General features: G+C 49.5%; 1 protein-coding gene across 3 annotated transcripts in view; it reads left to right on the top strand.

The window, feature by feature from the left end:
• The first annotated feature begins 236 nt into the window (after window positions 1-236).
• ARHGEF18 (Rho/Rac guanine nucleotide exchange factor 18) overlaps window positions 237-24,896 on the top strand; it is a 50,292-nt gene continuing 25,632 nt past the window's right edge. Inside the window, exons 1-12 of one of the 3 annotated variants that reach the window (XM_058820895.1) lie at window positions 237-312; window positions 5,330-5,466; window positions 5,765-6,264; window positions 7,836-8,019; window positions 8,622-8,636; window positions 8,698-8,812; window positions 9,444-9,501; window positions 9,702-9,746; window positions 10,028-10,108; window positions 10,465-10,570; window positions 11,089-11,263; window positions 24,674-24,741. In XM_058820895.1, the coding sequence (XP_058676878.1) occupies window positions 237-312; window positions 5,330-5,466; window positions 5,765-6,264; window positions 7,836-8,019; window positions 8,622-8,636; window positions 8,698-8,812; window positions 9,444-9,501; window positions 9,702-9,746; window positions 10,028-10,108; window positions 10,465-10,570; window positions 11,089-11,263; window positions 24,674-24,741 (1,560 nt within the window). Of the gene's footprint in view, window positions 313-5,329; window positions 5,467-5,764; window positions 6,265-7,835; window positions 8,047-8,621; window positions 8,637-8,697; window positions 8,813-9,443; window positions 9,502-9,701; window positions 9,747-10,027; window positions 10,109-10,464; window positions 10,571-11,088; window positions 11,264-24,673; window positions 24,742-24,896 lie in introns of those variants that run through there. The other 2 variants (XM_058820894.1, XM_058820896.1) reach the window with 2 other exon arrangements.

Here is a 24,896-nt window from a genome sequence, read left to right as displayed (position 1 = left end):
CCCAGCTGCAGGAAGTCCCTGACCTGCCACACAGGTGGGAATGCCAGGGACCAGGAATGTCTCTCTGGCTACAGCTTCCATCAGCTGATACTTCTGACAAAACACTTGGCTCCTCCGCTCCCCCCTTGGCAGCCCCTGGGCTGCAGCCTGCAGCGCTGCCTTAGAGCGCGCTGAGCTCTGCCGTGCTCCGTGCCGGCGTCTCCTGCTCGGGGCTGGACCTTGCCCGGGGCTCCCAAATGTCAGACTCGCTGCTCAACCACTCCTGGCCATCGTTTTCCAAGCGCTGGAAGAAGAGATGGTCCTTTAAGCGAGGTAATGGCCTGTGGGGACAGGGGGCTGAGGGGGCTGTGGCAGGGACAGCTTGTGCTGGACTGAGCAGGTACCAAAGAACCCCGGGGGCCCGGGCAGAGCTTGTTTGGAGGTGCCCCCTCTTCTCCCTGCATGGGACACAGCCTTAAGCGATGGTTAACACTTTTCCTTGCATTTAATCTTCTTTTCAAGGCACATAACTGCCTCCAGGAGCTGGGTAATGGGTTAAATATCAGCCTTTTGGTTTTGCAATAAGTTTGTTTCGTGGCTGGCAGTGAGCTGGATGTCCCGGTGCTTGCAGACAGCTGTCTCTACATGCTGCCTGGCCAGAGTTTGGTGTTTGAGCAGATGTGGGGGAAAAGACTCCTTCAGTCTTTCAGTGAGCCCCAGTGTCTGGAGCCCTGGCGGTTTGGGTGGCCCTGGCTGGGCTTCGCTGTGTCCAGCAGCAGGGCTGGGAAATGGCAGCAACTGGTGTCAACTGGCCTCATTTCTGCATGTGGTGCCGTGACTTGGAAAGAGGGAAGTGAGAGCCCCAGGAAGCAGGACATTTGCAGTCCTGGAGGAGCCAGACACTTGTGTCCTTGTAAGCAAACACTGCCTTCAGGCTGATGCTTTTGGGTACCTTTACCTGCAGCATCAGAGCTTCTGCTCCTCTTTCGCCTTTGTTATTCCCCACCCATTCCCAGTTCTCTTCTGGTGTGGATGTGCAGGAGACCAAGATCCAAAGTGAACAGTTTGGGGGAAGGTTAATTCAGAGCAGGACGCAGGGGGTCCTGCAGGCTCTGATGTGTGGTGAGCCCCAAGCCCCAGCTGGGTACCCCACTACAGTCATGCCTGATGGGGGGGTTGTGGGCTGGCTGGGATCACTCAGGTGAGCTGATTTCACTAACAAATGAATCAGCCTCACCGTGCTCCCAAGCACTGAGTGCTTTGCAGACAGCCCGGGTGCAGCCAGCTCCCTTCAGCAGGTGCTTGCAGAGCAGTTTGTCCTGTTGGGGTTTGTGCTTGGGCACAAAATGCTGAGGTCTCACTCAGCCCCTCTCCCACACCGATATTCTGTAGTGTGGCACTCGCTGGTCCATGTGGGCCCTTCCCTCAGTGCCCCCTGGAGCCACTGCAGGAACCTGCCCAGTGACCTCGAGGGAATCAGAGGGGCTGCAAACCCCTCAGCCCTGCTGAGAGACAGCAGGGAACTGTCCCAGCCCCCTGCTCCTCTGCCCTCCGTGCCCAAGAGCCTGGCCCCAGCAGTGTGGTGATAAGGCAGTGGCTCTGTACAGTGTGTTACAGTGTGGGACAGCTTATCTCCCCCTGCTCCTGCCCAGAGCCAATCCCACAGCTGCCAGGGCTGGCCAGGAGGGGCCCACACCAGGCAAGGGGCTGCACTTCAGCCCATCTTGGCACTGGGAGTTCAGCACTTGCTTTCCAGAGGTTTTTCTCTATAGCTCTGCACACCCTGCAACAAGATACGTGAAGGGCAGCTGGTGCAGGGCCAGGAGGGCAGGGGTGGGTCAGGGGAAGACGGAATCGTTTTTATTTCATGTCTGTGATGCTCTCCATGGTTTCCCAACAATCTCTATCCCTGACTGCTGGGAAATGCCCAGACATTCTTGTCTTTCCTTCCTCCTGGGATTGTTTCAGGGAGCAGAACTGCCCAGTGCCTTTGTCCTGCCACGTTTGGTGTGGTCTCTCCCCAGTGGGAATGCAGACAGTGTTTGATGTTGGAGGATGTGACTGGTGTGGCCAGAGCTCACATCCATGTTTTCCTCCACTGTGTCCCCTCCCAGCGCCAGCCTGGCTCCAGGGTCACTCGGGGACATGCAGCATCCTGCACCAAGCCAAGGGACAGGCAGGTGAGGGTGGGACACTGCTGGCAGGGCTTGTTCCAGTGCTGGCTGCTCTGGTGCTGTCACCTGCTGTGACACTTGTGGGGTGACCAGCCTGTCTGAGGGAAATCAGCACAGCCAGCTACAGGAGGGAGGGTTTGACCAAAGGTCTGAATTGGAATGATGAAAATCTCTTGGGATCCCAGTGGCCTTGGGCACGGTTAGAACAGCATGAAGCCTTCTTCCTTGAGCCAGAGCAGCTCAGCCAGCTGATCCTGCTGTCCCCGCAGCACCAAACCCCCAGAGACCATCCCAGAGTGTCACATGCCGTGGATGCCTGTCACTGCTTCCTTCCTCCCCACACAGCAGCCCAGAGTCATCATGTTTCACCCATGGGAAGCTCTGGCAAAATGCAGGAACCATCCCAGCCCAGCAAGTGATGCTTCCTCTCCAGCTCTGCCCTGGGAATTCCTCTGAGGAGGCTGGTCCCTGCAGCAATAACCTTTTATGGTTTCCAGCCAGAGACGAATTAAGCAACTGCAATACCTAATCTGCTTAACGTTCTCCTAAAGCAAACAGCATTTGTTCTTGAAAGTGTCATTTTGTTATCCCATCTCCAGCTTCAGCTGAGGAAAGGTGACTGCTGCTGTCTGCCAGAGCCTGGGGGGCCAACATTCCCTGTCCCCTTGCCACCATGCTGGAGCCTGGCTCCTTCCAGACAGATTCAAGGGTGGAGTATGAGAGACTCAAGGTGCTCCAAAGTTTGCCACCTTTGCTGACACATTGGCGACCACCTTGACCATTGATGTGGGGATGTTCACAGCCCCCCAGCCCTGCCTCCTTCCTGTGTGCACTCCATCCTCAAACTTCCTCACCCACCATCCCACAACCCGACGCCTGGAGGCATTTCTCCTCCATCACCCCCTTGCCCCTGCACGGTGCCAGCCCAGCCTGTGAAGAGGGAGCCCAGCAGTGCCTAGTGCTCACACATTGCCTAAAATGGTGTCCCCAGAGCAGCCACCCGCCCGCCTGAGCATCGCTGCCACGACCACGCGCTCGCGGCGCCGCTGATTTATCGCGTGTTGAACCGAGTGTCTGAAGCCTCCGAGCAGGATTTAAGTCCTTTGGTGGGTCTGGACCGGGTCTGTTGACTGCAGCCCAGGCCTTGGCCAAATCCTGAGCCCTGCATGGCACAGGCAGAGCTCAGGGAATGTTTTCCAGGCCTCTCAGGAGCTGACTCTGTTCCAGGGATCCACTTTAGGGCTGCATGGAGCTTGGTGCTGGCCCAGAGTAGCCTTGGCGGGATGGCTGGACACTGCTTGGGAGGAAAAAACTCCTTATTTTAGTTAAACCTTCAGTCCAGGGCTCTGGCCTGTGTCAGGCCACAGCCCTTGTCAGCTCCTGCTGCCTCCCAGGGCTTTGCTGCTCTCTCTGGGGGTAGCTCACTGCTGAAGGGATGGCGAGAGCAGGGAATCTCCTTTTTCTTCCTTCCTTGGATTTGTAGGAGGGGAAGCACCCTCTGTCCTGGCCTCCCTGGGATGTTCCCCACCTCCTGGTTGCTCCCCATGGGTCCATTCTACCTTAGACATCATCCCAGCCTGTTTGGGGGCTTCAGTGGTTTTCACTGCCTGGGCAGACCCCAAGCACTGCCTGAGCTCTCACTGGTGAGAGTTTTGGCTGCTGTTTCCTACAAGCTCATGCCAAAGTCTGTTCTGGTTCAAGGGTGTATTAACTTCAAAATCCTGATTTTAGATTGCAAGCTGAATCCAGGTGCACTGAAGAAAGCAAAAGGTGACGTTTAATAGCTCACTAAATCTCTGCCAGTTGCAGATGCAGCTCAGGGATATCCTGGGCAAGAATTGGTCTATTCATTAAAAAATGTCATGTGAAGTAAATTTTACAGCCTTGCTAGAAAGCCTGTTTCAAATTTTCCCTGGTCTTGTAGCTAGAAACCCCTTAATTAAAATAGTGCCTTCAGAAGTGTTTTCTTTCTATATTATTTATAGTCCTTCACTTGAAACCATCACACACATTTGAACACACAAAATGCTCCTTAAAACAGAAAATCTGGCATCTGCAGTGTGCAGCAGGATCCAAGGAACAAACCTCCAAACTCTCCCTCACGTTTGCTGCCTTTTTTTAGTTGGCACCATGCAATTCCTGGCTGAATTGTGTAGCTTTATAATCCACAGCAGGATGCAGGCTTTCCAAGAGTGTGTTTTTTAACAATGTCTTCCTTACATTAATGTTTTTATGCTGGATTTTCCTGGAGTGTGATGGGTTTCTAGCAGTTTCCTGCTGGTTTTTCCCATTGGATAAATACAGCTGCTTGCAGTCTCTTGCTGTTCTCTGCATCTTCAGAGATCCACCACAGTGCTTCAGCCAACAGCCTGGCTTTTTTCCCTTTGCCTCAGCCTTTTGCCTCAGCTGTGTGTGTCTCCAAGGGATAAAAAGGCTCCATGAGTAATGCAATGGTTCAAGGATTGTGGCTAAGGTTTACAGAGTGTCTCGCTCCACAGGAATGTGCTTCAGTCAGCTGCACCATCTATTGTACCACAAACACATCCAGGCCTTGGTTTGTTTCTCAGTGAGTTATCAGATGGAATATGGACACTCAGGTTCACACTCCTTGCCTGGGGAAAATCCAGAGGAGTGATCCAGAACCAGGAGAATGATGTGCTTCTGGTATTGCTCTGCATATTCAGGGTTGTCTGGAGCCACCAATTTGCCTCCCAGTATCCTTTATTACCCACCCAGGAGTCCTTTATTCCTTACGGATAAAACTAAAACCACCATCAGTATTTTTATTCCTAGATTTCTGATTCAAAGCTCCATAATGTCAATAACAGACATCAAAATGTGCTTAATTCTTTTACTGTGGAAAAAGCCTCTGCAGCATAGGACACCCTATGAGGGTCTGGCTGGGACAGTGCAGGCCTGGTTTGTCCCCTTGCACATGCTGCAGGGATAAAGTTTCTGTAGAAGGATGAGGTTTCTGCTGGCAGGAAATCCCTGCACCAGGTTCCTACAGGATCAAGGCTGCTGTGGTCTGGAGATTCCCTGGCACTGCCTGTCTGTGAAGGAGCAGAGGGCACATGGAGCATTTCAGTGCTGCCTGATGTCACCTGTGGGTGACAGCAGGTTTTCCATCCCTAACAGATGTCTGGTTACCTGCTGAGACCTTCTCTGTCTTGCAGGGTCTGACTGCAAGCCATGCTTACGGGAATTCACTGACCACCACAGCCCTGCCTTGGAGTATCCCACCCCCAAAAGCTTCCTCCCATCCCTGATTGCTGAGGATGATTCCTTCTGCACCAGCATGGCTGAAGAGAAGGCAAGTGTCCTCTTTGCTGCTGCTACCACCGTGCAAGGCAGAGGCCAAGGGCAGCAAACTGGGTGGTCAGCACCACATCCAGAGGGGTTTGTGGTAAAGTAGGAGTGGGGGAAAGTGGTACTGATCCAGATTGTCAAGGAATACAAGGTTATGTTGCTGTGAGGGACAGCAGGGGAGGGTGACTATTAGAAAGTCACGTGCAAGTCTGGCTCTGCTCTGCACCCCAATTTCTGCACAGGGGGTGTCCCCTTTGCAGGGTTGGTGTGGGGCTCTCAGAGGATTTGTGCTGCCTTTGCAGGAGGACTCATCTTCCACAGAGCTGGATGTGCCAGCAGCAGACTTGCACAGCAGCACGGAGGATCTCCTCTCAGACTCTGCTCTCCAAGGCACAGAGTATTACAAAGATCTGGGACTCCTGAGCCTGCCGTCTGCCAAAACAGCACCAGACACAGCAGCACAGCCAGAACAAGGATCCCAGACTGTGTCTGCCCTTCCCTCATTGGAAGAGAGACCAAGGGCTCTGAGCAAACTGTCTGTGGATGTTGCTTTTTCCAATCCCGTTTCCTGCTCGGTACGTTATGGCGAGGCCGACTGTCGTTTTCTGAACAAAGGCCACCTGTGCTCCTGTGCAGCCATGCCAGAGGGTGGTACCAGCACTTCTGAGCATCCTGCAGAGGCAGACAACGAGCTGGACCTGCAGGAGGCCCAGGATTCCTTCCCCACGCTGGTGAGATCGATGTCCACATCCCGCAGGCACAGCTGGGAGAGCCCGGTGTCCCCTGTGGACTGCAGACGCAGGTACGGCGGGACTGTGAGTGGTATTTGATGTACACAGTGCAGTGGGGGTGGGAGGCTGAGCACACACTGCCCACAGCTCCAGATGCTGCTGGGTGGTCTCCCTTGCCTGTCAGCATCTGCCAGAACAGCTGGACACCCGCTGCTCATGTTGGGGTGAGCAAGAGGCTTTAATGTCTTCTTGGAAGTAGGAAGACCCTCTTTTCCTGGTCTTTTCCATGGTGTTGGGGCTGAGAATCTGTTCAAGATTCCCTCCCTCTCTTTTCTGTCTGGAAGGAATCTTGAACAGCATCAGTTGCCCCGATGACCTCCATCCTCTGGCTCAAAGGGAATTTTTCCCATCAAAGAGGGATTAAGAGAGCTCTGTCAAATCCTTTTTCTTCTTGTCTGTGAGTTGGCTTGGTGGGGCCTTTGCCAGCCCTCTGCCCTCCACGTGGCTGCAGAGGAGGTTGTGTTTGTAGGTTGTGCTGAGTCTTGGCTGGGAGCAGAGGCAGGCCTGGCATTCCTGCCATCCTCTGCTCCTGCCACATGAATGCCTTGAGCTCCAGGTTCCTCCAGGAATGCTTTCCCTGCTGACAAATGTATTGATCTCCCAGCTGACTGGGATTTAGGTGCTAGCCAGCAAGGACTATTTTTATCTCTCCTCCTTATACGGTACCCTAAAATTATCTCAGCCTGAAATCTTGGCAGTCCTTTATCAAGTTCAGACTTTGGTTCTCAGACCCATTGTTGTGCCATGTGCCATGGATCATTCACAGTTTATGCTGTAACAGGCACTGAGTAACGGTGGCACGGAGTGGCTGTCGGTGTCAGGGACACGTTCTGTCTCCTTGCTGGGTGATGGAGCACGTGTGAGCAGGAGGCCAGGGAAGGGGAATACACCCCACTGTTCCCTAAGCAAACATTTCCTGAAGCCTGCCTGTGGCAGCAGAATGAAGTGACAGTGATCTGCAGACAGAGCCCATGCAGAGACTAAGATTTTCCACTGAACTTTATCCATCATTTTGCTTCTGTGTTGTCACTGCAACAGCACCTGGTGTGCAGGACACTGAGGCACTGGCCCACCCCTCATTTCCTAGAAAAAAATTTTTTTCCTTCCACAAATCTGGGCCCTGGTGGGAGCAGGATTTATGGCATGATGCCACAGTGGTGATGTGATAAACATCATCTGCCACTTCTAAATGCCCAGAGGGACTTTCCTGGATGGCAGCTGACAGGGCAGCAGCTCTGGGGCAGGCAGGACAGGCTGCTGCCAGGGTGGCTGCACAGTCTCAGGGGTTGCTAAGAGATCAGTGTGAGCCATCCAGCACTAAACATCCCGGGTGACCATGGAGCTGGGGACTCACTGGTGGCAGCCAGAGAAGCTGTTTTTAACAGGCTCAGGACTTGGGGTCCAGGCTGACATTTCCTGCCATTTCCTTTCCCTTTGCCTGCTGTGGGGACCCTCCTTGTCCCAGTTGCAAGAGGTTGTTAGGACCACCCAGCCAGGGGCATTGCAGGGCTGTGCCATGCTGGGCACAGTGTGCCAGGTCTGCTCAGGTCTGCTCTGAGGCTTCTTCCTGCCCCCTGATTAGGTTCAGCCTGGATGTGACAGAGCTGGGCAGTGACCCAGAGCAGGACGATGTGGAGAAGAGGAGCCAGTCCTGCCTGCAGCCTCAAGTGTCCCTCCAGCTGCCCAGAGGGGAGCGGGGAGCCTGGAGCAGCAGCCGGGGTGGCACAGTGATCAAAGTGGAGATAGAGCCGCTGTGCCCAGACCTCGTGGCCACCCCCAGCCTGCAGGAGGTGGTGAGTGTGGAGGGCTGGGCACGGGGACAGCAGGGCAAGCTGAGGGTGAACAGACGCAGCACACACAGGTGTCAGCTGCAGGCTGGATTCCTTCAATGCCAGCGTGGAACCAGGAGGTCTGCAGGAATCTCAGCAAGGATGGGCTTTTTCAGATAAACTGCCCCATCTTGTGGGATAAAGGCCTGGGAGCTGCCTGTACAGCCCTCTTTTCCCATTTATTTAGCTGGAATTTCCCTTCCTTTGTGCCTGCTGCCTCTTGTCCTGTCACTGCAGCTCTGAGAAGAGTCTGGCCCTATCTTCTCTTAATCAGGTAGTTGAAGACGACAGTGTCACACACCCCCCCCCCCCCCCCCCCCCACACATCCCTTACACACTGCTTTGCTCTGGGGAAGACCTTTAGATTCAATTAATATTAAAAGGACAATTGGATCATGGTGCTGCATGTCCAGTAAAAGTGAGAAGTGCCTAAGAAGGTTTCAGGCATGAGTGTCACTTGCTCCAGCCTTCCTGAAGCCAAGAAACAGCTGGGCCTAATGGTCTCCTGCATCATAACTCTGACAAAACAAGAGGGAAAGGGTGAGGAATCAGCTGTGATTGAGGCTCCCTTGGTGCAGAAAGCACAAAAGATTTCTGTGATTTTTACTTCTCCAGAAATGTGTCAGCAACGGGAAGAGACTGAGGTCCAAGTCTGTCCCATCAGCCTGTGAGACCATTGCCTCCCCCCAGATACCTCACAGTTTCAACACTTCTCTCCCAGCTGTGGAAGGTTGGTATAGACTTTGTGCCATTAAATGGGTTCAAAATGTGATTAAGAAGATAAAAAACTGGAGCTGTAGCCTCTGGAAGTGTGGACAGCCTCTGCTTTCCCTTCCACATGGTCCCAGGAGCTCCTGAAATACAAAGCCAAGCTGGTTCTGGGTCTGGCCCTGGCTAACAGCACAGTCTCAGCTCAGACATGCCCATCCCCAGTGACACATTGCCACATAACCTCCCTGTGCCCAGTGCATTGGTCACTCCCTAATCAAGTCCCACCTGTGAGGACTGTCCCAGAGAAAAATGTGGTGATTTCAGAGCCTGGGAAGTGGAGGGGAGGCTGGCTGTCATGGGGAAGGGCTCTGGGGTGGTACCAGCTCCTCCCCTACTGCAAGCAGGACCCTCAGCAGCAAAAATACACACTGGGAAGGGGAGGAGTAACACAGAAAAGTGATCTGGCCTTCACTTCCCTCACAGAAATGTAGAGCAGAATCTCCTTCCCTAACTGCTCCTGGCATTTCCTCCTCACCAATCAAGGCAGAGTGGGAGCCCAGCACAATTAACAGGATCCAGTTGCATAGATTGCAAGGTGGTGCTCTGCAAAGGCAAACCAGGATCCCTGCTGATAACATTTTGTGTTCCAGGTGTTGAACGCCCTGCTCTGGAGATGCTGGAGAAGGACCATGTGTCCCCAGACCACGTGTAGGTATTGTCAGTCCTGGCTGGTTTGAGATGAGGGAGATTTTTGAGTGTATCTGAGCTACTGGGGATGCAACAGCAAAGGAGATCCCACTCTGTGCTGGGCCACAGCTGAGCAGTTGGTCATAAACCAGCACCTGAGGCTTTGTGGGGTGCAGAACGTCTGTGCAAGGATATTTTCTAATCCCTTGCTTTTCTTTTAGGCTAATTGTCCAGAAGGTACTTCAGGAGCTGAAACATTACCATGGGTAAGTGAGTTTGGGACAGAGATGTGTGGGGAGGTCACAGGTGTGACTAAGACACACCTGGAAAAGGATTTGGTCCCTTGAGGGGCAAATACCCAGGATACCAGAATCACTGATTTATTCCAGTGAAACCAGGGTAGAATTGCCTGGAAAAGGGGCATTTTATGTACCTCCTCAGTAACTCTAAAAATGTTCCTGCCCCATGCAGAAAATAAAAGTTTCAGCTGACCCAGAAGTTCTGCTCTTGTGTTCTTTGCTGTGTCTGATGCCTTTTCCCTGCCCAGGGTGAAGCAGAGAGCTTGTGTGCAAGAAGGCAGCGATTCCTCCCAGCAGAACCTCACTTGGTTTGAGTTCCTGTCTAATGAGTAAGTGACACAGCGGGTGGCACAGACTTTGTGTTCTGAGAACTGATTTCGAGTCCTGTCCATCCAAGCTCTACTGCCCTGCTAATCCTGTGTGCAGGACACTGGTATCTGCAAGGTTTCAGCCAGGAGTGTGGTGCTGAACAAAATTGCACACATAGCTTGGAAGTTCAGCTCCTTATTTGCAAGTGTCTCATTAATAAGTGATATGGCTGATGCCAAACCAGATCCTCCAGGAGATGGAAAGCTCACATTTGTGGTCCTAAAGTAATGCTTCAATGAACTTCATCAGTGATCTCCCTAAGCTGGGATTGGTCAGTGAATTTCCCCTTTTTCAAGGTATTTTGGTCTCCTTTCAGAAATGACGACAGTGGGAAGAGCGATAAAGCAGAGAAAGGCACAAAGGTGATGCGACGTCTGAGTTCCCTGCGGAGCCGAGTCACTGGATCCTGGCAGAAGGATAAGGTGAGAGAGAGATGTTGAATTTGTGGAAGGAATTGTTAAATTCTTCAAGCAGAAAAGGGGATCTGACCATATGGAACAGTTAGCTGGATTGCTTTGGGATGGCTGAGGCCTCTATGTTGGCCAGCAGATGCACTGTGACCCCTAAAGCAGTAGTAGTGCATGGGACTGAGTGATCCCTGAATTCCAGCCCTCCTTGCTCCTGGGCATGTTCTGGATGCTCTTATGCTGCCCTGGCACTGTTGTGCACAGCAAGAAGAGTGCCTTGGCTGGGTGACTGCCTGGATCACTCTTTGTGGCAGGAGGAGCCTGCAGAGGGACAGCCAAGTGTGCCCTGCCCTTCATCACAAATGGACTTAGACTAGAGGGGCTGGCCTGAGCCTTGGGAAGGCATTTGGGAAAAGCCCTGCATTCCCACTGTACCTGCTGCCCACCAGGTCTCTGCTTGTTTGTACAGTGGGGAAAGGAATGTGTGGGCACTGCAAGGCCTGTGACTGAGCTGTGTCCTTCTCTCCTTCCAGGGTAAGAACAAAGAGCAGCTCAAGGACAGAGAGAAGGAGAAAGAGACAAAGGAGACAAAAGAGAGGTGTAAAGATATCAATGGGCACCAGCTTGTGCCAGGAGTTTTCTCCAGTTGCACCAGCTGCTCACTGTGTGCCAAACCTCTTGGGAATAAAAGTGGTCTGCAGTGCCTGAGTGAGTATGGCTGTCACTGCCTGGCTCTGCCCCAGCCTGCACCCCCTGCCTGCCCTCCAGCCCAGGCCGTGCTCCTGCCTAAACCACCCCTGGACTGCCTCACTTCTCTGCCTGCCTCCACTCTACCCCACCACTCTGCTTGGCCTGGCTTGGTTGTTTCTCCAAATAGTCTAAATGATCTCTGAATCTTGCCTGGAAATACTTTTTCCTCATTTTCTTCGGCCACTTGACCATTTCTTGCCCCTTTCCCCCAAAGAGGGCTCCAGGTCAACTTTTCTTTTACTAATTTTTTTTTATCATGAAGTTCTGCTTTGCCTGAACAAATAACCCAACTGCCTGAGTGCCGCTGGGTATTTCAGGCTGTTTTTCACAGCCTCAGTGATGTCTCAGCTCAGCATCTGCCCTTTGCATGTGCACAGGAATTTCTAGAGCATCCAAAATTTTATTAACTAACAAAAAGTCAAATGTTGCCTCCCAGGACATGCATGGGTGAGACTGGTGCTTTTCAGCTCTAAGTAGTGCCAGCATGCATGGGCCTCTGTGCTCCCACTGCATCCACTGAGGCATGGCTTTGGCTGACAAACCCTGTCCTTCCTCTTTGGGGCAGGTACTCAGGGCACTGAAGAATGTTTTAATTCCCAAGGGATTGTCTGTGGGCAGAGAAAATTTTCTGGAAATGAAAGGATTGCTCTCTTTCTCCACCCTGTACCCTCAAGCAATGCTTGCTCTCTCAGAGGCTCTTAAGGTCAGTAAAACCTTTCTGGGCCATAAAGGGACTGATTGCCCTCAGACATGTGTGGTGAGAAATATATTTTCCCTTCAGGGCAGCTGGAGGGAAACTGAAAAGGGGCACAGAGCTGGCTATAAGTGAATATTTTTCAGGCATTACAGCAAAAAGTAGGAAGCAGGGAGCTGAATAAGAATTTTGTGGATATTTAGAGAGAACAGAAATGTAATGGGAGGAGGCAGAGTTGTGCCTTGTCATTCCCGTGCGAGGAATCTCCCAGCCAGAGGCTCTGTTTGCAGTCCTGCATGCTGCTTTACAAAAATACCTTAACCTGGGAATATACAGACAGTCCTTGATACCCATGAGCATGGAGCCATGCTCTGTATGGCCTTGGGAACCATAGGGAATGGTTCCTTAACCTGGGAATATACAGACAGCCCTTGATACCCATGAGCACGGAGCCATGCTCTGTATGGCCTTAGGAACTCTGAGGGCATTTAGTGTGAGTGATTCTCCTCTGGACAACCCTATGGAGATCTGTGACCTGGAGTCGGAGATAGCTGTTGAAATGAGAGTGTGGCTCAGCATGGCTTGTCCATCATAAATACACAGGGACTGTACATGAGTTATGGCAACTTTCACCTTGTTTTCCAGCCCTTCCATAAGGAATCTGTGTTATGTCTTGCAAACGTTCAGGAGAAAAGCTCTGAGGTGGCAGAGGCACTGGTTTGTGTTTGGGACTCTGTGACATTTCCTTTGGCTCTTGGCTGCCCAGGCTGCAGAGCAGCACAGCTTGTTTTGTAATGTTCCCTTTGCAGTGGTTTGAACCGAGGCTGAACAATCGGGCAAAGTTCTGAGATGTCTGTTAAAATTAATGGCCTGTCTGTGGTGAGAGATGGGCTGGGTCTTGTGGTGTGACAGCTGATGGCCTGAGAGTGCCTCTATTTGGATGATGCTGAGCTGAAACCTTTGCGAGCTGCTGCTGAGCTGGTAGCTGATATCAGCAGCTCCCGTTACTGCAGCTCGGAGCAGTGTGTGGGTTCTGACTAGTCCTGACAGAGCTCTGGGACAGCAAGCTCCGCGGCCACCGGGAAGCTGGAGCAGCAGCCTACTTTTCAGAAGTGTGAGCAGCTCTGTCAGGCTCAGCCTGAGCCGTGGCTGCTGCCAGGGTGTGAGAGCATTGGCAGCGCCTCTTGTTTTCTCCTCGTGGGCTCACATTTGACCATCCCCGCGCCTTGGCCCCCGGCCAGCCCTCGGCCCATCGCTGGTCAGGTGCTGCTGTTGCTGTTGTTGTCTCCGTGGTATTTTTAACTGCAGCACCACCACGTGGTCCGAGGCAAAACGGGCTCGTGGAAAACACAGGAAAAGATGGTGCTTACAGCAAGGGATAAGCTGGAGGGGGAGGAAGGATGGGAGAATGATTGCAAGCCTGAGATCTTTTCACTGTCCAGTAGACACAAAAGGTCTGGTGACTTCCCTGGCTGTGATGAGCTGGAGGAGTGAGAGCTCTTCCTATTAGAGATACCAACAGTAGGAGGAATTCTGCATTTAAGTCAGAACAAAAAATCATTGTTCTGTTAGAAACGTGTGAGCTGTGAAGGAAGTGGGCAGCTCGGATAGCCTGGTACATGGTAACTCATTTCTCTCTCCCACTGATTCCTCCCATCTATCCTCACCCCACACATGCAGAGTCTCCCAGGGGAGAAGAAGGCTGTGCTGTGTGCTGAGAGCAGCGATTCAGGAGAGTCTCTCACAGTCTCCCAGGGGAGAAGAAGGCTGTGCTGTGTTGAGAGCAGCGATTCAGGAGAGTCTCCCACAGTCTCCCAGGGGAGAAGAAGGCTGTGCTGTGTGCTGAGAGTAGCGATTCAGGAGAGTCTCTGCAGCTCACAGATGTGTAGTTAGGAGCCTGGTAGGGATGAAAAACATAGAAGAATGATTGCAGTCACAGGGATCTCAACAGCAGTGGCCACCCAAGCTCTGCTGTTACGTAAACTACGAGCTGTGAGTCCCGAGGTTTATTGTTCACCTGGAAATGAGAAAGCTCCTCTTGAGCCTTTGCTATCACGGGTGGAGAAGGTTCTGTGCCTAAATTAATCCTCTGTTATAAACACGCTTCCAGAGTTTATGCAACAAGAGTTAGACGAGTCCCAGGGAAGCCCTGACAGGAGGAGAGCTCTACAAGCAGGCTGTGCCATGGAGGAGAGCCAGGGATATGCTGTGGAATACAGATGGAAGGAGGATTGCTTCCCTTGAGCTTGAGCACTGGGGGGGAGGTGGGACTTCTACATCTCTAGCTGAGAATCAATCTCTATTACTCATGGGAAAGACAGAGCCCGGGCCCCCACAGGGGTAACAGATTGACCATCCTCTTGCAAGGAAACATAGCTGTGAGCAAACTTTGGCAGGCTTCAGACAAACTCCTCTTCTTTAAGAGAAGGTGCTCAGTTTAATGAATCTTCCTGAACAATACAGGCTGTGCTAGACTGTCCACCTGTCCTAGGCTGACCCTTGCTGGCTGCTTCAGGGCACTGGCTGATCTCTAACTGGTTGCTGTAATAACAACTGGTGTCCAGGATTTATTTAAGGCGCATTTTGAAAGAGGTTTGGAAAACCATTTCCTTTCTCACAACGAGAAAAGGAGAGGACAAGATTTCTGCAGTTTGTCAGGCAAACATCCTCCACCCATGGCCAAGGAGAGGCCAGAATAGCTTTTGGTTTAGACCTGAAATTTTGAGTGAAATTCACCTTTCACTCGGCACTTGTGCCTGCACGGTTTTGCTTTTGGATTCCCAATGCAGTACCAATAAGGTGGTACTAATAGGTGAAGGATAGTTTTGGCTTATGGTAAGGAAGAATCACTTGATTTCCTATCCTGAAATTTCTGTTCACATACCACACAGAGTCCTGAGAAATCTGAAAAGCAGCAGACAACCTGGAACTCTGCATTTCCGTAGAGCGGCACAGCTGCCAAAAATCTTCTGTTTTGGGGGGAAAAAGGAGGTTTGGCGGCTGTAACATGATGACAGTGATAAATGGAATGGGAGTCCCACTTGGAATAAACTATTACTGACAGGAGTCCAAATAAACAGAGGCAAAACCAGAGCCGCTGTGGGTTAAGGTGGTTCTGAGCCAATGGATCAGGATCTGAAGCAAATGTGAAAGCGGCTGCAGCGCTGTCTGCAGAGGAAACACTGACTGAGCTGAGTGTCCTGACACAGAGCTGGCTCAGCCAGCTCCAGAGGGCTTAGAAAAGGAAACCAAAGTACATCCTCTTCTCAGTGCTTCTCCTTCTCTGCTTTTCACTTTCTTTTTCTTTCTGGGCAGTAGTACCTTGATCTGGAACATCTCCAAATGCTGCTCCTTCCATTCCCTGATAAAACCTCAAGATCTTGTACGCTCAGGCTGACAAAAGGACAGTAATCAATCTGAGACACATTCAGCAAGAAATCTTTTGCTATTACAGAATTACACAGGATTAGACAGCTGGTACCCTTCTCTTCTTTGCAATCCAACCTTAGCTCTAAGCTACAGAGTCTTGGAGCTGGCTGCTATGCCAGATTTTGCACTGATTTTGTGGCAATGCCCTGAGGCTGCACAAGCACAGCACATTCTCTCCATGACAGCTGCAGTTGGGCAATCTGCAATGCTTTACTTTTATATTACAGCAAAGCACGAAGTTTGAAGTGCCCAAGGATTAATCAGTCACCAAGTGACAGCCAGCTGTTTACACCCAAACTGCTTTGTGTAATGATCATTTCTCTGTAGTGGTGACAGGCCCCAATAAACAACTGGGACTGCAGTGTACTCAGTCCTGTAGAGAAGCAGCACAAAAGGGAACATTTTGGAAAAGCTTGAAACTATGAGATTAAGATAAAAATAAAATCGATTAAACAGGTGCCAAGGTAGGAACCAGAGGCCCCATGGCAGGATTTCATCACATCTCCAGCCCAAAAAGTGGCAGGTTCTTTCAAAGCAGTATGGAGAAAGCTGCAGGGTGGATTTTGGGAGGGAAGTTTGTTTTGTAATCATGTATATTGTGTTTTCAAGCTCAACAGGCAAGTGGGATATGTGTGATTTAAAATATGACAAACTTTCGATCAGTACTGTAAATCCTCAGAGTGAAATTGGGAGGGGAGGTTGGGTGGTGAGCTCTTCCCAGTTTTCCTGCCTGCGCTGAGTACTCCAGCAGCCCCATGCTAGTACATCAAACCTTATTGGTGTCAGGGAAAAGGTGTTTTTTCTAGCAAGCAGTTTGGTTCTATGAGTCAGTGCATGGATCATGGATCTCCTGCTAGGGAAGATAATTCCCCTTTCCTCTCGTCATTTGTCTGTGCAGGGGTCACTGACAAAGGCCTGGGCAGGCACTGGCTGTTGAGAGGCAGATAGGGAAGCCAGCACCTGCCAACCCTCCGGGCACTGCAGCCTTGCCTTGGCAGGGTGTTCATAAACACTCCAGCCCGTTGGGATGGCAAATCCCACTGGGCTTTTAATAACAAATTATGTATTTCAAGTCGCAGGCGATGTGCAAAAACATATGAAGTGCCGGGCTGAAGGTGTCACTGGGGTGCCACATACCATCCATTAGAGGCCTCTTTAGCCTGGGAGGAATTGTGTGCCCTCCCTGAGGGGAAAGTGTGGACTAATAGTGGTGGCTATGTGCCCTCTCTGAGGGGAAAACACAGGCTGGGGGGGGCATGTGTCTTCCCTCAGAGAACTCATGGTTTCTGAGCAGTCATGATGGGAAAGTGCAGGCTGAGGATGCTCATGGTGTCCCTGAGGGGGACACGCAGGTTGGGGGCCCTGTGCCCTCCCTGAGGATGAAGCACAGGCTGAGGATGCTCATGCCCTCTGTGAGGGAGACATGTGTTAGAGGCCCTGTGCCCTCCCTGCAGGAGAAAGGAGCAGGCTATGGGTGGCCAGGTGCCCTCCCTGAAGGAAAGTGAGGCTTGCGGGTGCCTCTGCTTCCCCTGATGGAAAGCACACAGCTGGAAGGACTGTGTGCCCTCCATGAGGGAAAAGGGCAGGTCAAGGGAGACATGTGCCCTCCCTGAGGGGAAAGCAAGAGCTGTGAGAGGCTCTGCCCTCCCTGAGGGGCAGGAGCAGCTACAATGATTGTCTCCTCCATGAGGGAAATGAGGGTGTCAAAGGATGGCATGGAGGGACCCGCTCCACCCTGAGGAATGCCCTCCCTCATGGAAGGTGGAGGGTGCGGGTAGTCATACCCTTCCCGAAGGAAAACACAGGCTGAGGGTGGCCATGTGCCCTCCCTGAGGGGAAAGCGTGGGTCAGGGCTGTGTGTGCTCCTCCTGAGGGAAGGAGCAGGCTAAGGGTGGCCGTGTGCTCTTCCTGAGGGAAGGAATAGGCTAAGGGTGGCCATGTGCTCTCCGTGGGGTGCAGGCATGGGCTGCAGGTGCTCATGGCATTCCTGAGGGGAAAACACAGATGTCCGTGTGCCCTCCTTGAGAGAAGCTTGTGGGCTAAGGATGCTCATGCCCTCGCTGAGGGGTAAGAGTGGAATACGAATGGCCAGTGCCTTCCTTGAGGGAAAAGTTCAGGGTTAAGAGTGTCAATGTACCCTGAGAGGAAAACACGGGTTAAGGGTGTCCATGTGCCCTCCCTGAGAAGAAAACACGGGTTAATGGTGTCTGTATGCCCTCCCTGAAAGGAAAACACAAACTGAGGGTTTTCCTGTGCTCTCCCCGAGAGGAAAACACAAACTGACAGTGTCCATGTGCTCACCCTGAGAGAAAAACAGGGCTTGAGGGTGTCCGTGTACCCTCCCTGAGAGGAAAACACGAACTGAGGATGTCCGTGTGCCCTCCCTGAGAGGAAAACACAGGTTAATGGTGTGCTTGTGCCCTCCTTGAGAGGAAAACACGGGTTAAGGGTGTCCGTGTACTCTCCCTAAGAGGAACGTGCGGGCTGTGGGTGGTCTCCCAGAGGGGAAAGCACGGGCTAATGGCATCTCTGTGCTCTCCCTGAGGGGAAGGCACGACCCCAGGCTGTCCCTACGCCGTCCCTGAGGGGCCGTCACCCTGCCCGGCCGTGCCGCGGCGCGCAGGCGCACCCTCATTCCCATTTTTCCTTCCGGGACACGGGGGCGTTTCCTGTTGCTGTGGCGGCGGCTCCCGGGACCGAGAGGGAACCGGCGGCTCCCCGGGGAGTCCGGTAAGAGACCGGGCTGTCAGCGCGCCCGCCGGCTCCTGGCTCCGCTCCCGCGGCCCCAGCGAGCCCCCGAGCACCGGCACCCCCTCTCCGGGCCCGCGGCGCGGGGACCGCCCGGCCCCGGTCCCTGTGCGGGCAGGGGGGGCTCAGACGGCTCCAAGGGGTCCCGGCGTTTGGCTGGGGCAGCGGCTTGATTTTCGCTTTGCCCCAGTCCCGACCTGTGCAGCTCAAGGCTTCAGCTGCGGGACGGGACGCAGCTTGAAAGATGCAGTGTTTATAGTAGAAAGCTCTTTCGAGGGCTACGGAAGGAGTGAAAAATGTTGCTGTGTGCGGTAGGGAGGCGAGCGGCTGGAGCCTGTGGGAAACTCAGGCTCTCTTTATGCCACAGCTTGAGTCTGAGCATCCTTGTGATCATTATATCCCGCACCTCGTCCTCTCGGTTATTGCACACATTGTGTGTGCGGCGAGAAAAGTCTGGGATTTGCGTGAAGAGAACTTAAATGCGTTAGGGGAAAAGTGGTGAAAACTTAAAATTGCGAAGACTGACCCATTTTAAATATTCCGCATCTCTGGCTCCTTGGGGAGAGGAGCGGGAGATGGTATCAGCGTAGCTTTTGTGTGCTGAAAGGAAACGCCAGCAGGAGTGGTGATGGATTTTGGAGGAGGAGCAGGGGAACAGGCAGTGATTCGATCAAACAGCTTTCTGAGTGTTTCTGCTGCTGTGTTTGGGTTTGCTGCTCTAATAAATAAGCATAATTTCTGAATGTTATTTGAAGATTTGGTGTATTACCAAGAGAAAAAAAAGGCTGTTTCTTAGTTGCTTTTCACTCCTCTCTTAAGAGAGTTTTACGGCAGGCTTGTTTATTTGGCCCTTTTTGTTTAATTTTATAAAGGTAATCGTTTCTCTTTGGCACGGTAAAATAAAAGAAAGCCGTGAAACATGGCTCTGAGACAGGAGCCATCGGACATTGTGTGTTGTAGTTCCACCTACTGTTTACCTATGAAATATTTTAAATACCTTTTATGATTGTCATAGTTGCTGCTTCAGTTCTGTAGCACAGACTGGGGGAAGGGTTCAGCGTGACACAATTGAATTGAGACTCTTCTTTCTTTTAGGAAGACATGCAGATTTTACTTGGCAATGTTTAAAAAACAGAAGTATCGGTTGTTTATATGTTTCTGTGCCTAAAGAAAACCCTGTGGCCACCAGAATTTGCACTGCTGGGAATCAGAGAACCCCTCTCTCTGCTTCATCCGACTGATATTTTGACAATAAAACCAGATACAGTGAGCAAGTAATTATAGGTTGTTTTGGAGACAAAGAGGAATGCTCTAACAGGGAGGCTGAAACTTGATAATTTAGTGCTGTTGCTCTCTGGTGTGGACTGTCTCTGTTTCAGAATGTGAACTATCTCATCTCCCTGTACCCTTCCAGTTTTTGGTTTCTGCCTCTGCGTAATTAGACAAGTGAGAAAACAAGTAAACACCGACCACTGGAGCCACTAGGACAAAAATTAAATCTGCTCCGAGTTCCTCAGGGTACCTGACCTGGATTTACCCAACACAGAAACTTCCTCGTGTTCCACTGAAACTCCTCCTCCTCTTTCCTGAGAAGTTTGATCCCAGTCACTCTGCATTTTCTGGAATGCTGTGGTGGTTTGAGATGTTTCTTGGCCGTCGTGTTGTGCATCTCTGTTTATAAATGCAGAGTTGATTATGTTCAGTGTTAATCATTCATATCAGGGTTGTTTCCTTTGTCAGTTCAAGAGGGAGGAGTTCCCTGTGTGGTGTAAGGGTGAGGAAGGAGGGAAGAGTTTCTTTTTGATCCCTGAAGCATTGGACAGTTTAAAAGAGGGAAAAATATTAAAATTACTAATTCATAAGGAAGTAATTAATAAAATTACTAAAATTTCATAAGGAAGCTATTTTGTCCTTGGCTTTTTTCAGCTGATTAGATTTCATAAGTAGTGAATATCCTTGAACTCCTTGTTCATTAAAAACACTCTTAAAGTCTGTCCCTTCTTGAACTTAGCTGCTTTAAAGTGGTTTGTTTTTAATCTGTCATTTAAAAAATAAACAAAAAAAATCTTTGAGATAAAGAAAGTCAATAGATGAATTTTAGATTAATCACAGCATTTTTGTCTGTGAGTTGTTGTTTGCAAATGGTCTTTTAAGAGTTATTTTATTGGGCAGTACCGTTCCAGACCAAAGGTCAGGGTCATAGTGCTCATAATGTCTGGTGAGTCATAGATTTGCCCTGGAAGCCAATTCTGGAAGACATTTATAGGACATTGGCAGTGTCTGATCCCCTGGAAGATATTCCAGCTGGGGGAAAATATGGTTTTGCTTGCCCCTTTCCAGCCAGGTTTGTTGCCCTCTCCTACTGTGAATGGGGTGATGCTTTTGGGTGCTGTAATGGCCAATAAAATGCTCCTAGGCTGTAAATTACTCTCTGTGAGCCATGGGGAAAACATCTCATTAATAAGGGAAATGTTTTTTATTATACCAGATTATAAATTCATTACCCTCAACCATGAACAGGATATTTTCTGATGTTTATGAGCCTTTTATTCTTAAATATTTATTTTCTGGTTGGTCCTTGCTTTAGTCACTCATTAGGTCATCTTTGGCACAGACCCCTGCAAAATGCTTCAGGTGAGTGACAGTCCTGTAGTCTGCAGCTCTGGGATAATGGGATGCTCCCAAAATTCTCAGCCTTGATTCCAAACCTGCTGATTAAAGCCCAGGAACAAACCTGGTGGGTTTGCTGAGTTTCCACACGGTGGGGTTCAGGTGTAGCAGTGGTGCTCCTGTCCCCATCCAGTCAAGGTGACCCAAATCAGTGTGTTGGCACTTTGGTGTTGGCAGCACTGGCCAGAGCTGCAGCCCTCCTGCACAGTCTGTCTCAAGATGAAATCCTTCCTTTGGAGGGTCTGTTCTTGCCTGCCAAATTCATCTTCTTGCTGTTCTGTGAGTGATTGAGGGAGGAGAAGACAAGGAAGAGCCTGGCTGCAGTTCCTCTGAGTTTTTATCTCTGCCTTTCTCAGGAAAAGAGAAGATATTCTCAGGAAAAGACAAGATATTCTCAGGAATATTTTCTGTGCCTCTCCACTTTGGAAAGAGCTTGCTGACAGAACTGTTCTTTTTTATTTTTCTTTTCTTTTTTTTTTTGGACCTTCCCAAATTCTTGATCTGAGTAAGACCAAATGCTACCGTTGGTAAATGCAAAAATAATTTTTTTTGTCAGTTTGAGTTTACTGATGCTGCTTTACTCTGGATGACTGGAAAAGATAGAAATCTGCTATTTCTATACACCTGTTAGAGATCTGTTATTTCTCTACACCTGTAAAGAACCCTTCATGTGTATTTTTGCTCTTACCTCCATGTGTGCAGGTTCCTGCCCCTTTTTTGCTGTCCCTCATTCTTCTCTTTGCTGTTTTTTCACCCCTGCAGTTCTCTGATACCATTTTCAGAGAGGCTTAATATGAATGCAAAGTAATAATCATAAATGCAAACTAATAATAATAAATGCAAAGTAATAATAATAAATGCAGAAATCTTACATGCTTTAAAAGGAAACCACAGCCACTGGTATTCAGAAGCTCCTCATCCTGAATTAGAGTGGCCTCCCTTCAGCACTGCAGAAATGTTGAATAGAGGAAGCTGGAGCATGTTTTAGAAAATGAAGTATGCTTATGAAACAGTCTTCTGGCAGGTTTCAGATTTCTCTTATGTGGGCAAAAATAATGCCACTTTGAAATCATTAAATAAATGCATTTCAGATAGTCTCAGGGAGAATCAGGCCCTTGGATTCAGCTGCAGTTTCCTGCAGCTTTTCTGTAGCATTTTGCTGTTTTCTAGCATGTTCTGCACTGTTGTGTAAAGAACCTTTCAGCAGTGCAGGGAAGTCATACACAGCACTATGAGATATGTCAGCTGATTAAGTGAAAAATGCCTACTGAGAGTGCCACAAGCTGTTATCTTGTGTTATCCAGAGCAAGGGCATGATTTAAAAATTGAAATATGTTTTTAAGTGAGATCCCTGTTACAGTTACCTTAACAAGGAACCTGAGCTTTTCAAGTGGAATTGGTCCTACTAATCATTGATAGGGAAACAATTACTAAATGTAATCACTGAAAATGGGTAAATGTCGGGGAATGTGAATATTTAGTTGAAATTTATGTTTCTAGATCACAGAATCACAGAAATTCAAGGCTGGAAGAGACCTGTGAGATCATCAAGTCCAACCCATGTTCTAACAATTCAACTAGATCACGGCAGCAAGATGATTATATTACAAATTTTATATTATATATATATTATATTATATTACAAATTCTAGATGAGTTATGTGGATTTCAGGGCTGTGTGGGAAGGCAGTGGCTGTAGGAACCTGGGGCATCCATGGGGCTCCTGTTCTGCCCTGAAGGGAACCCATCTGTGAGCAGCTCTTGAATCCAACCCAGCCTGACGTCATGGAGAATTTTCTCTATTTCCTTTTGTGTGGTGATTTTTGTCCCACAGTTCGTTTCTTTGTCTCAGGAGAAAAGGGATTTCCATTGTCAGCCCCTTGTTTGTTGTTGAGGCATGTCCTTTTACAAGCTCTGCATTCCCTCGTGGTCTGTGGAGGCCTTATCATTGCTGAAATAATGAAAATATTTGTTATTCTCTACACAGTTTTAATAAGTGATAATTTTGATACATTTTTTCTCCTGCATTTGCAGAGGCACATACATTTGAAATTAGATGTGGTGCCTTTTGGTTTGTGGCATAGGAATATCCCAAATAAGAGAAGTTGTGGGAGGTGGGAGTTCTTGTGGAGGTTTTTTTTTGTGTGTGTGTGTGGCAGAACTCTGCACTTCATTTCCCACACTTGGGGAACTTGTATAACATGTGAGCATCTTGCAGGTCTGTGCACTTGGTTTTGTTTTTATATCTTTATTAATTTATTTGTGTTTAAAACCAAGTAGGTATTTTGGTCTTGTTATCTGACTTCTGCTGAAATTATGTAAAACACAAGTGAGCATCTCTAGGTTAGCCAGGAGCCTTAAAGCAGATTCCCAGTCCTGGTGCCAGGCAGGGGTGGTTCTGAAAGGACCTTAAATTGTTTTTCCTCTGTGCTTTAAACATAAACTGGCTTTTCTCTAGCAGATATGGTGTTCATCTTTCCAGTTTTCTCTTTCAAAGAGAGAACACCATGTGTCTGGAAAAGGCAAATCTGGAAAAGGCAAATCCTGGTGTCCTTTACTGAGTTCTTGGTGTCTTGCTTTGCTTTTGATGAAGGCTTGTTTTATAGATGGGCAGAAATGCTGCAGAAAATATTTGGCACTATCAGTTTCCTGATGGTGTCTGGAAAAGGCAAATCCTGGTGTCCTTTGCTGAGTTTGGTGTCTGGAAAAGGCAAATCCTGGTGTCCTTTACTGAGTTTTTGGTGTCTGGAAAAGGCAAATCCTGGTGTCCTTTACTGAGTTCTTGGTGTCTGGAAAAGGCAAATCCTGGTGTCCTTTACTGAGTTCTTGGTGTCTGGAAAAGGCAAATCCTGGTGCCCTTTACTGAGTTTGGTGTCCTTTACTGAGTTTGGTGTCTGGAAAAGGCAAATCCTGGTGTCCTTTACTGAGTTTGGTGTCTGGAAAAGGCAAATCCTGGTGTCCTTTACTGAGTTTGGTGTCCTTTACTGAGTTTGGTGTCTGGAAAAGGCAAATCCTGGTGTCCTTTACTGAGTTTGGTGTCTGGAAAAGGCAAATCCTGGTGTCCTTTACTGAGTTTGGTGTCTGGAAAAGGCAAATCCTGGGCTCCTTTACTGAGTTCTTGTTGTCCTGCTTTGCTTTTGATGAAGGCTTGTTTTATAGATGGGCAGAAATGCTGCAGAAAATATTTGGCACTATCAGTTTCCCTTCCTGTTTTCTCAATAAGTAGTTATCAAGAGGTAAAAAAAAGGAGATTGGATTTTATTATACTAGTAATAGTTTTGTGGCTTTTGAGTGAGAGGGCTGCTTTGGTGCCTGTATCTGGGAACAATTCCTTTGTGCAGCTGGAAGGGAATGGTAATGCTTCTTGTGGTGCTGGTAATGCCTTGATGATTCTGGAGGGTGTTTTGATCTTTAATTTACTGTAGTTGCTGCAACAGTCCATGCAGAGAGGCAGCTATTCCTGTGGAGCCAAAGAATTGCTGCCCCCTTGATTGGAATCAGTTCTGGATGGAGAGACATGGAAATGTCCTTTGCAGAATGAAGAAAGCTGTGCTCCACTGGGTGGAGGTGGGGCAGAAAACTGCTGCTGCATTCCAGAGTGCCTCTGGGCTCTTGCATGTGTGAATTGCACTCCGTGCTGCAGTCTCAGTGAAAAAACTCAAGGGTTTGGTATAAAATCCAGAGCAGAGCATGCACAGCAAGGATGCTTGCCACAACACCTGAGCTTACTCTGCACCTCTTCCAAAATTAAGATCCTTTGTGTGTCATTATTCCTTTCCCTAGACAGGAAAGAAGAATAATTAAGACTTTGTGTGTGTGCATTGCAGATTGTGCAGTGAATGTCCACAAGAACTGCAAGAATTTGCTGACTGAATGCAGCAGCATCAGACCCAAGGTGGGCTTTAACATTTGTTCTTTTATAATAACAAGGCTTGACATGATAAGTTTAATTATGTCAGTGTTTTAATTTACATCAGTACAGGATCTTGCTCGCCATCTTTGAGGGATTGAGTAGTTACTAACTTGTTATTATAGTAATTAATGATAGAG

Source organism: Ammospiza caudacuta, chromosome 28 (genome assembly GCF_027887145.1).
Source record: "Ammospiza caudacuta isolate bAmmCau1 chromosome 28, bAmmCau1.pri, whole genome shotgun sequence".
NCBI lineage: Eukaryota > Metazoa > Chordata > Aves > Passeriformes > Passerellidae > Ammospiza > Ammospiza caudacuta.
Note: the sequence above shows the minus strand (reverse complement) of the source record. Positions and strands in the feature narration are given on the sequence as shown.